At 41.4% G+C, this 12,465-nt stretch overlaps 1 protein-coding gene across 4 annotated transcripts in view; it reads right to left on the bottom strand.

Moving 5' to 3' along the window:
* The window catches only part of dgkza (diacylglycerol kinase, zeta a), a 175,594-nt gene that overhangs the window by 132,505 nt on the left and 30,624 nt on the right, over window positions 1–12,465 (bottom strand). Inside the window, exon 1 of one of the 4 annotated variants that reach the window (XM_053616965.1) lies at window positions 4,473–4,680. The exons of 2 other annotated variants lie outside the window; for them this stretch is intronic. In XM_053616965.1, the coding sequence (XP_053472940.1) occupies window positions 4,473–4,534 (62 nt within the window). In that variant the 5' untranslated portion in view covers window positions 4,535–4,680. Of the gene's footprint in view, window positions 1–4,472; window positions 4,681–12,465 lie in introns of those variants that run through there. One more of the 4 variants, XM_053616966.1, reaches the window with a different exon arrangement.

The raw sequence follows: 12,465 nt of genomic DNA, 5'->3' as shown, positions 1-12,465 counted from the left end.
ACAGAAAAATGGATGGATGGTGAAACTGACAAAATCAAATCTCCAGATTTGAACCCTGCTGAAACTCTGTGGTCAACATTGCACAGAAACAACAATCTCGATTCCACCGGACATGCGCTGTGTTTTTGCTATAAAAGCAGACAACCATTGAGACATTGAGGTGCGCAGTTAGCCGTGTCCATCACTCAGCAGTGGCATGTTCACTACGCTCAAATGTCCGGCTCCTGAAACGCTCCCCGGTGGAAGTTGTGGTTATTTGGCGATTTCAGAATGTATTTGAATCTTGATGATTATGAAAGTTGTTCTAATGGACCATTATACTTTTTCTAGCACTTTTAACGTGGTTAAGCATTTTAAAATAGTTTATTATCTCATACACATGTTTATAATTTTGCACGTTATTGCACTGATCTATTTATTTTCAACTTGAACAGTGCAGTTGAACAGTGCAGCCTTGAAGCACTGAAGCTGGACATTTTATCTGTAGCCTGTGGAGCAGTTATGTGGGAGCATCATTTCAAAACAAGCCACAAATCATCTTTGACTAGTGGACTACATTATTAATTACTGTAACCCCTTGTGTGTGTGTGTGTGTGTGTGTGTGTGTGTGAGTGTGTGGGGTTAGCTGCATATTTTATATACACACATACATATACACACGTTATACAGATATACACACATACATACGTTATATATACACATACACACACACTAATATATACATATACACACACACACACACACACACACACACACACACATACAGAGAGAGTAGCAGAGGTAACTGGCCCACACTTATTCCCCTGTATGTTCAGAACAGACAATTTAATTTACACAAACACATGTTTACATGTTTCCCCGTGTTGTTTTTTTCATGATGTGTGATTGCGAGCCTGTGTCACGCCAACACATTCTCACCACACTACAGTGGAGCCTTTTTCTTCACTCCTATAGAGCCTCACTACTCATTTCCTGTACAGGAAGGAAGTGATGTCGGCAGCACAATTACGGTTTGACCGCAGACCGCACATTGTTTCCAGCTATCTTTGTTGCCAGCGCTCACCTTAGTGTGAAGATGGTTCTAATGGTGACCCGCTGCTGACCTGCGAGGCTCGCCATCCTCGACTGAAATCACAGACGGTGGACTTTATGTCTAGATAGTGTTCTCACTCGCATGGCAGCCGTTTAAGATTTCATGTGCAATCGCCTAACTGGCCATGAGCGTGCATACATTACCCATAATGCACTGCCGTTTGTAATTTCTTACTTCTAGTGACTCGAACACAGAATATTTATTTATCTGCTCGACAGCTGCACAGTGAAAGAGAACGACAAGCCAGGGCACAGTGCAGCTGTACAGAGAACAGAGGAAGTTGAATATTATGTAGGAGTCACAAGCATGTCGTGCCTCAAGATTCTGAGCCTTTAGTACAACACACACACACACACACACACACACACACACACACACACACTTCATAGTCAGGATATTTTGATTTGCTGCTCCCCCCTGTGTGCATAAATGTAATTACACTTAGCAATGCTGATATCCTGAATATAATTTAAAAAAATTATTTTGTAAACAAATTTATTTTGTTCGTTTTTTTACCAATTGCTAGCAAGAATTAGTCATACTTCACTTCTTCAAAAGTCTTCATATTTTCTCTCTATACAACCACACAGCACATCAGTTCATTTCAAAATGCACTTCTCTTCTAACAAGGCTTTGTCAGCAACAAAAAAAAAAAAAACCACTAGCAACTGTACATCATAGTGTAGTATACCACAGCACAGTCATTTAGTTTCACTGGTTGATAGAAGAAAAAAAAAACGAGGTGGTGGATCAGATCAGATCAGATCAGCCCTGCCAAGCTGCCACTGCTGGACCTTTTGAGCTAGGCCCTTAACCCTGTATAAATGAGACCATTGTAAGTCGCTCTGGATAAAGGTGTCTGCCAAACGTCGGAAAGGTAAACGTAAACATCAAATTACAAACAGAATGGCACATTACACCAAATGCAAATACACACCCTGGCAACTTTAATAGGAAACTGTGTACATCTGCATATTAATGCAGTTGTCCTGATTATGCAAGCAGCCGATCATGTGGCAGGAGCATGATGCATAAAATCATGCAGATACAGATCACGAACTTCAGTTAAAGTGCTGGTTTGAGGATTTCAGAAACTGCTGATTTTCCTGGGATTTTCAGTTTACACAGAATTGTGCGAAAAACAAAAATACCTCCAGTTAGCGGAAGTCCTGGGGGAAACGCCTTGCCGAGGAGACAGAAATGCCGGCCTGGTTAGAGCTGACTGGAAGGCTACGATAATTCAAATACTGTAAATCGCTCTTCACAACCATGGTGGGCAAAAAAAAAAAAGCACCTCGGAACGCAACCTTGGTGAACCTGGAGGCGGAGCACGTCGGGCTCCACCCCATCAGCCAAAAACAGGAACCTGAGGCTACAGTGGGCACAGGCTCACCCGAATTGGACAGACTGGAAAAATATCACCTGGTCTGATGGAAAGGGTAAGACGTTGATGAGAACAGTATGAATCCAAAGACCTCGTCTTCAATATGTCAATAATTTTAGGCTGGGGTGGTGGTATGCATTTGTTTAAACTCCTCGGCCGATCTGAGTATCGTTGCTGACGATGTGCATTCTTTTATCGCTACAATGTACAAATCTTCCAATGATTACTTCCTCCATAATAACCTGCCGTATCTCAAAGCACAAGTCATCTGAAACTGGCTGGAGTTCAGTGAACTTCCGTGGCGTCCCCAGTTTCTGTACACTCTGTATTGAATGGGCTGGCTGAGGATCTGTGGTAGGATATTCCTGCACACACTGCGTTGTTGATACCTTTCAGGCCAAGAACATTCAAAGTAACCCTTTCTCTGATTTACATATGGGTGAGATGTGTGCTGGAGACATGAGCTAATGCATGTACGGTTCTGGTAGAGGTAAGTAGGCATATGTGTGTGTGGTGAAACCCATACGCAACCAGCGGTATTGAGCATGCATTAACGGTGCCAGTGGGGCTTGCTGCAGCCTTAGTTACTATGGAGGTCTGTATAGTACAGCTGGTTGTGTTGGACATGCTGTAGGACAAGTGAGGTAATCCGTGGGACATAAGCTACTTGGACAAAAGTCAGGTCCGATCACCCCCGGCTGGGTCGCCTGGGTGAGGGAGTCTGATGTTCGAAATACTTGAACACACCCGATGACAGATCCCACGTAACAGCACCGACGATGTGCCCAAGTGCGTCACGACCAGATCAAAATATTCCTCCTCAGTCACCTGCTAGCGATCTGACATCCAAATGACCTCAAATCAACATCAAAAATACAGTCCACATCCAGCATTGTGCGAAGTGTGTAAAGAGATTTGGGGGAAAAAGCTGCAGTACACCATACATACATGTACACGCCATCTATAAAAATAAAAGTCTAAGTTGGAAAAAGCGCCACAGGAAAGTAGCAACCCCTCTGATGTGTGAGAGAAATGTGTGAACCTGAATGCAGAAGTTGCAGCAGACATTGCGCTGAGGAACAAACTCACAACGGCTCACACACGCATGACTTACATCATCAAGCATTTTCTTACAAGTGTAAAGAACTTAACACATCAGTTTTCCACACAGTGCGCACACACACACACACACACACACACACACACACACGTGCACAATCTCACAGAACACTGCCAGGTTTCTGTGTGCGAGGCTCAGTGTGTTACCTGAAATCAGCCGGTGCATCTCAGATGCTCTACACATACTGAAAGTGAAATCTGAAAATAGCTGAGAGACTGCTCTCTGTCTTACAGAACCCAAACTGTGTCACGCAGAACCCAAACTGACACAATCAACCTGAAACACTCACATTTAGTTACATTCAGAATCTTACACAGAACCACACTGACTAAGCAACATGTGTGTGAATATATAACACAGTCATGTGTGGATGGAACACCACAGCAATGCTAATGCAGTAACAACACAAATCTGCTCACATAGAACATACACTGCCTCAAATATAACACTGCTGCCTCACACATCACCCAAACTGCCTCACTCAGCGTCCAAACCGCCTCACTCAGCGTCCAAACCGCCTCACTCAGCGTCCAAACCGCCTCAGACGGAACCCAAACCATGTCATAGCGTCCAAACAGTCTTAAGGGACCCAAACTCAAACTGTCTCACGTAGCGTCCAAACTGTCACTGCATCCAGTGCCACACAACATCCACACTGTGTCCAAACGGTCTCACACGGAACACAAATCCTCTCGTACAGAGCACCTAATACGTCCACACCATACATTTCACAGAGAAGCTAAATGAATTAGTCTCATACAGAAGAGAGTTTCTACAGCATTAAACTGCGATTCTTCAAAGAATCATGCTAATCTATTCTCTTACAGCCAGAACCCACACAGACATGGAAAGAGAAATAAGGAAATGTGTCCTACCCGGGATTGGCCTGGACAGGAGGGGTGGGGGGCACGACCCATTTACCCCTGGAGCCTGGCATTATACTCCGGACTGATACCCACGCCTCTGCACCATCTCTCTAGACACAGCAAGGCTCCTGCACCCTCACCGACAAGTACACACACTCGCAAACATATTATTACTTCAACCCCCTCCCCACACACACACACACACACACACCAATTTCCTGTTTCAAAACTTCTGAGAACATGCGTGAGAGAGAGAGAGAGAGAGAGAGAGAGAGAGAGAGAGAGAGAGAGAGAGGGGAACTGAGAATACATTCTGTTCTTGCCAAAACATGGAGTCTCAGGTACAAAAATACATGCTGGCCTGGGGCCGTACAAAGATGATATTTTTAGATGCTGTAAAAGAGACTATCCAAAACACACGCGCACACACTTCTGTGAGTAACACACACACACAAGCCATGCTCAGAAACTCCAGATTTCTTACAGAGGAAGTGTTCAGTGGCTTTTTCTGTAGTCTGGAAAGTCCTTTTTTTTTTCTACAACATGTGTTGTAAGTAATGGTGAGTGTAAAAATAAGTGAAAGCTCAATTATTAAGCAACAAAGTACAGAAAAAAAAACAACATTTAATCAAATTATTTTAATACACAGATTTAAAAAAGTGTCTTTGTACAGTGCCTTTCCTTGACATTAAATATTATGTAGAAACATTGCTGCTCCATAAGAGCGTCTACAATACTCTGTCTGAATACTAGAGGGCGCTGAAACGCTTTCTCCTCTTACACCTGGCTCCTGCTTCTGCCATCCTGTCTCTTCTCTTAGAAGCTTCTGAGGAAAGTATTAATATCCACTTATTAATAAATATGTGAATATAAATGAACAATACTTCAAACCAAACAGCCTAGAGAGTCACTCCCATAACACAAAACAACTAAAATATAAATAAATGGGCACTGATGAGTGTAATAACTTCTTTAAAAATTTTTTTTTTTAAAATGTGTTTAAAACCATAGAAAACATCAAAACATCATATAATCACTTTTGTATGGACAAATGAGACAATTACCTTGTAGTGCTTGCGATTAATAATGCGTGTGTGTGTGTGTGTGTGTGTGTGTGTGTGTGTGTGTGCGCGCGCGCGTGCTGTATTCCCTCTATGCTTCACAACCCTGACCAAGATAAAGCAGTTAAATAAATAAATGGAAAGAAACATTCTATGTGACAAACCAAATAGAAAAACTATGATCAGGGTTCTCGAAGACTGTATGGATGTTTTAATACAGCAGATTTAGAAAAAACTTGGGGGCGGATTGGGGGACATAGAGAAGGCACTCAAAGATTCTACTGCTGAGTTAAACTGTGCTACATGCTGTTGGTGGTGTTGGTCTAATAACCGGAGGCCATTATTAGAAAGAGCTTAATAGATAACATCAGACCCCAGATCCTGGAACTGCCTGATACAGAACTACCTGCAGTACCAGTGTGTGGCATTAGTCCCCAACATGTAACTAGAACCCGAGCAGCAGTACACACAGAGACATGGAGATGTTGGCTTTAGTGCTTGCAGTACTGGGCTTCATTCAGAGGCTCCAGCAGCCCCCGCCATCTTGTTTTCTACTGACTCACAATACTGAGGTTCGCAGTTTCCCAGGGGAATGTAATCTAGATAAAAATAAAAATTAAACCTAAATGTCTCGTTCACGTCCCACAACCAAACCCTTGCGATTAATTGCCTTTCTGCAGGGCGGCGTTTATTCACGTCTGGTCTGGCAGCTGTTTTAGTGTCACTGCTTCTCTAGGATTAGAAATGACCCTTAAAGAACCAATTTAATCAGGATGCGTTTCATCAGTTCAATAGAATTTTTATTTGCATAGCGCTTTTTATTACAACGGTCATTGTCTCAAAGCAGCTTTACAGAAATATATAAACATGGTATACAGATTTTATGTGCGTGGATTAATCCCAACTGAGCAAGCTCATCAGGGAGGATTTTTTTCCTCTGGTTAAGTAAGGAATAAATCATAATAGGGTGTGTTGTTATGGAAAAATAATCAGTGCTGGGAGTCTGGTGTGATGTTGATTGACGCAAAGCCCTCCATTCAGAACGCTTTAAAGGGAAATCTTTACCTCTGACTGTTACGACTCTGGAGACTCCTTCCAGCAACGTTAAATAATCATCTCCTTACAGAAACACCACCATATCAACAATTACACACAAACCACAAACTACTGAGCCTTGCAGCCAGAACTACCGTCACAGCTGTCACAGATCATTGTTCTGCCCAATAAGAATTGAGTATTGGTTTAATTAATTCATGTCTGTCCCTCGGCGAGTTTGTGATTCTGCGTTTAAAAAATTAAAGCAAACTCAATATTTGTTGCAATATTTGGTGAAACCTGCCATTTTTTCAAAATGACCGCAGATTTTCCGCAGATTTGGGCCAAGATGCGTCATGTGACGTCATCGCGACGCACATTCATCCAAAGCCCTCTGCAATTCTCGTGCGTAGAGCACAAGTACAGCTAAAAGGTCTCATTTACCAAAAAACATCACTGCGAAAGAATATTTTGTGCAGTTTTGTCAAATTCAAGTAGTTTTCTGCAAAAAAAAAAAAAAAAGCGCCACAACAAAATCAAGCATTTTTGGCTACAACAATCATAAAAAAAATAAAATAAAAAAAACTCTGCAAAATCTTGTACAGACTGTAATGTTATACCACAGAATGGTGGAATTCTTGAATCTGATTGGTCAGAAGGTATGCATTAAAATGACAAGTATAGTTTTTTGAGAGAGAGAGAGAGAGAGACAGGGAGAGAGAGAGAGAGAAAGAGAGATATGAGAGAGGGAATGACTGTTTATCGCTACTATAATGTAAGTGATAATGGAAACGTGTCCAAGACATTAACATTCAACCGCGACGTGTCGTTACTGAACAAATTAAACAGAAGTTAAAAGAAAGACGATGTGGTTACAAGAAAATAATCCACTATCTATGGATCTATATAATCCACATTAATCTATAATGTTATCAGATTTAAAGAACGACCTATTTCATATGAAACATTAATGAAACATGCCCTCCTTTCTTGTCGTCCAGGTATGACACGCTTCCTTGTTTCTCTTTCTGTGCCTGTGTGTCTGTGTGTTCTAGCTGGAAGGGAGAAGATTAGCAGGAACTACTGCCTGAAACTGCACTGGAATTGTGTGCTTAAACACACACATGCTGGTGGTGCTGCGTGTCTACTGTACCTTTTACATTCAGATCATTCAGCTAAACTGTGAGAAGAAAACCAGCTCTGGCTATCAGCTATAAAATCACAGAGACAGCCCGGATCGATGAAACATCCCATAATAATGTAGTACAGAGAACAAAAGGGCTTCTCCTCTCACTCGGTTTCAGCCTTTAAACCACCGGGTCTATTAGAGCCTGGGTTTCTGGGGTGTTTGTCTCCGTAGTGACAGATTCAAGAGCGTCAGGCATGCGATTGGTTGGTGTAAGCTTATTGCATCACTGTCATGATGACATCGAGTGAGGAAGACCTGAGGAAACTGTGACACGCCTGAAAAACAGTTCTTGACAATGAGTCATGGAGACATGGATGAGAAGTAAATAGACAACATTGTGCTCTGTTGTTGGCAGAGGGTTAAAGCCTAATAAGCAAACATACACACACACACACACACACACACACACACAGACATTTTAAAGAGTGCACCCTGCAAAAACAGGAAGTGCAAAAATTTGTATACCCTTCGTACAAAGTTAAGGTCAGGACTTTGATTTGGCCGTTCCAAAATATTAACTTTATTCTTCCTTAACCGTTCTTTGGTAGAATGACTTGTGTGTTTAGGGTCTTACAGCATGACCCACTTTCTCTTGACATTCAGATCACAGACAGATGTCGCTGGTGTAATTCAGAATTTATTGTTCCATCAATGATAAGTCATCCAGCCCCAGATGCAGCAAAACAGGCCCAAACCACAATACTACCAGCACCATGTGTCACAGATGATAAAGTTCTTATGCTGGAATGCAGTGTTTCCTTTCTCCAAATATAACGCTTCTCATTTAAACCGAAAATTCTATTTTGGTCTCATCTGTCCACTAAACATTTTTCCAGTAGTCTTCTGGCTTGTCTTTAGCAAACTGCAGAAGGGCAGCAATGTTCTTTTTGGAGAGCAGTGGCTTCCTCCTTGCAACCCTGCCACGCACACCATTGTTCAGTGTTCTAATGATGGTGGACTCATGAACGTTACCCAATGTGAGAGGTCTTTAGTTGCTTAGAAGTTACTCTGGGTTCCTTTGTGACCTCGTGGACTATTACACTATATCACTTGGAGTGATCTTTGTTTATAGACCACTCCTGGGGTCTATAAACAAAGCATATAACAATGCTCTAAAATCTCCTCCATTTGTACATAATCTGTCTGACTGTGGATTGGTGGAGTCCAAACGCTTTAGAGATGGTTTTGTAAACTTTTCCAGACTGATGAGCATCAACAACTCTGTTTCTGAAGTCCTCAGAAATCTCCTTTGTTCATGCCATGATACACTTCCCCAAACATGTGTTGTGAAGATCAGACTTTGAGAAGTTCCTTTTCTTTAAATAAAACAGGGCGCTCACTCACACCTGATTGTCATCACATTGATTGAAAACACTTAACTCTAATTTCAGCTTCAAATTTACTGCTTATCCTAGAGGTTCACATACGTTTGCCGCTCACAGATATGTAATACCGGATCATTTTCCTCAATAAATTAATGACCGAGTCTCATTTGTTTAACTGGGTTCTCTTTGTCTACTTTTAGGACTTGTGTGAAAATCTGATGTTTTAGGGCATATTTATGCAGATATAGAGACAATTCTAAAGGGTTCACAAACTTTCAAGCACCACTGTACATTTCATTTTTAACTTGTAATCTTGTAATAAAATTGTGATTCGATATGTATTCAAATGGGTATTAAAAACTGTATCCTTCTACTTCTTATACACTTATAAATTCAGCCTGGATACAGCACTTCAAATGATATAAATGTGAGACACAATAATAACTAAATTTACACACATGAACCAGTTCAAAAGTTTACATACCCTTGATTCTTAAAGGAGTCATATGATTAAATGTTTTTAAAAGTTAATTATGTTGTTTTTTGGGTGGAATACAGTAGGTTAGTATGCTTTAATGATCAAAACACACATTATTTGTCAAATACTGTACATTATTGAAGTGCCTCTATTTCCATGCTGCCTGAAACACTCCGATTTCCACAAAGCCCCTACTTCCGAAAAGCCCAGACTGCTCTGATTGGCCAGCTGACCTGCTGCATTGTGATTGGCCAAAAGCTTTGCGTGTGTCTGAAAAGTAACACCCCTTAGCCTAATTTTGAGGCTTTAGCTATAGCCTCCAAAGCAATTCTAAGCTCCTATCAGTTTGAGCCAGATTCAGAAAACACGGATGATCGAGTGGAAGCAAGTTTGTTTCACAGCGGTAAGTTTTTATTTTGTAACTCTCTTACTTTTCAAATACGATGTAAATTCTGACCCCGCCGGTGGGGCTAGCTATGCTTTACACAGCTACTGTACTCATGCGATATCTCTTTGGAAAGCTAGGATTCTTATGATTCGATTGATATAAATCGTTTCAAGATACAATCACGCCAGGGGGGTGAAGACCCCCCGGCTCTTAATGTATCATGCCGCCTTCTTGAGAATCAGTGAATGTTTGCACCTTTTGTAATAGTTGTGTACGAGTCCCTCAGTTATGAGCACAACTGTACACATCTGTCTTGTAGCAAAACTAAATCTGAAACCACAAACCAAAATTTTATTTTGTTAAACATGCACAACATTAAATGAAGTGAAAATAGCATTTGGTAGTACACACACACACACACACACACACACACACACCCCCTCTGCTTTATCTTTTGCTCTGATCCCCTTTCATATTCAGAAGAGTATGTGAGGCACAGCTGTTTTTGAACATCATATCTCCATATCCTGCACTGAGGCAGACTGATCTGTCTCCTCTCTGAAAGCCTTTCTCCAACCAGTGCATAGACATCAATACACACAAAGTAGACCTGCTCTTACCTCTCTCTCTCTCTCTCTCTCTCTCTCTCTCTCTCTCTGACCTACTGAACTCTGGTGTTACTTAAATCTCTTCATCTCTGCTGTGTGTGTGTTTCTCAGTACAGCGTGGGTCTCTGAATAACACACTCCTAGTCAGGTAGACTAAAACTATCAGTATCAGACTGCATTCCACTTCATTTAACCTAGCTGATTCACCTCAGATAATTAGCAAGGCCTTGATGATCTGAAGTTGTGTTAGAAGGGGGAAACATATCTCTGTAGAGCTGCTGAGTTTGACACTCGTGCACTAATGAGTATGATTTATGTAGATCCACGTGCCTAAGCTTGAGCACGTCTGCTGCTATATTGGAGCTTTATCCATTACCTAATCAATTCAGAAACCCTCCATTACTGACATTTTCCACTCATTTAAAACATGCTGAATGTCAACACATGCACAAATCAAATTTCTCAGCATGCTTTTTGTAATATCCTGCACTGCCTTGATGATTTATGGCCTAGCCCTGAATACCGAACAGACCACATTTATACTGTGTGATGTAAAACTATGACTGTTTTCCTTTATATTCCTTCATCAGATTTGCTGTTTGTTGCATAATTTATCAGTCTGTGACTGTTCGGTGAAACATAAGGCTATAAATGTTATGTGTAAGGTTTTATCTGTGAGACTTTATGAAAAAGATCGGTCATATTTCCAGCAAGAACCTTCTCTGTACTGCATTATTAAAACAAGACAAATAACCACGCAATTGGATTTCAGAAATCGAATCCCAGGCTGGTGAAAAAGTTTGCATATCTTTAGGATAAAAGAAAGACAACAAAATTACATTTACAGGAACAAGATATTCCTTCAATATCATAAGTAACAATGTTGTCAAATAGTGTCATGTTACGGTACACTACATGGACAAAAGCATGTGGACACCTGACCATCACACCCATATATGGGTCTTCCCCTCACTGTTACCAGAAAGTTAAAAGCACATGATTGTCTAGAATGTCTCTGTATGCTTTAACATTAAGATTTCCTTTAACTGGAATAAAGGGGCCGAACCCAAACGTGCTCCAGCGTTACGATGCATCTGTGTACAACGTGAATTCCATAAAGACCTGGTCTGGCAGGGGTGGAGTGGAAGAACTCGAGTGGACTGCACAGAGCCTTGAACTCGACCCCACTGAACACCTTCAGGATAAACTGGGATGCCAACAGTGCCCCAGACCTCCTCAACCGACATCAGTGCCCAACTTCATGAACACGCTTGTGGCTGAATGGGCACATCTCCACAGCCACACTTCAAAATCTTGTGGAAAACCGCTCCCTAAAGAGTGGAGGCTGTTGTAGCAGCAAAGACGGGACCAACTCCATATTAATGGCCTTGATTTTGGAATGGAATTTTCAACAAGCACATAAGGGTGTGATGGTCAGGTGTCCACATACTTTTGGCTATATAGTGTATTAATTCAAAAAAATAGATCAATTAAAAATTTTGTATTTGCCTTGTTGAATATGACATAATTCTTTTTTGGACTCCCCATCTTTCTCCCTAATTTGATGATCTCCCAATCTCCATTCACCAGCCAGCTCTACCCTATCACACAGCTAGCATGGGCTTCCTCAGACTCGTGCAGCAAGCCAACTGCGTCTTGCTGAACTGATGCTCATGCTGGGCAATAGGCATGTCACGATACCAAAAATCTAGTAGTCAGTACCGATACCACCAAAAGTACATGATACTCGATACCAAAGTTGATACCACGATGTGGTATAAAATTTAAAAAATAAAATAAAAAACCTCTCCTGGAGGACATCCTCCTCTGGCTGATACTGGCAAAGAGAGAGAGAGCGAGTGAGAGAGCGAGAGAGAGGGGGGGTATTTTAGTTATCAAACACTCTCTGATAATGAGT

This window comes from Ictalurus furcatus, chromosome 27 (genome assembly GCF_023375685.1).
Source record: "Ictalurus furcatus strain D&B chromosome 27, Billie_1.0, whole genome shotgun sequence".
Taxonomy (NCBI): Eukaryota; Metazoa; Chordata; class Actinopteri; order Siluriformes; family Ictaluridae; genus Ictalurus; species Ictalurus furcatus.
This window is presented reverse-complemented; position numbering and strand designations above follow the sequence as displayed.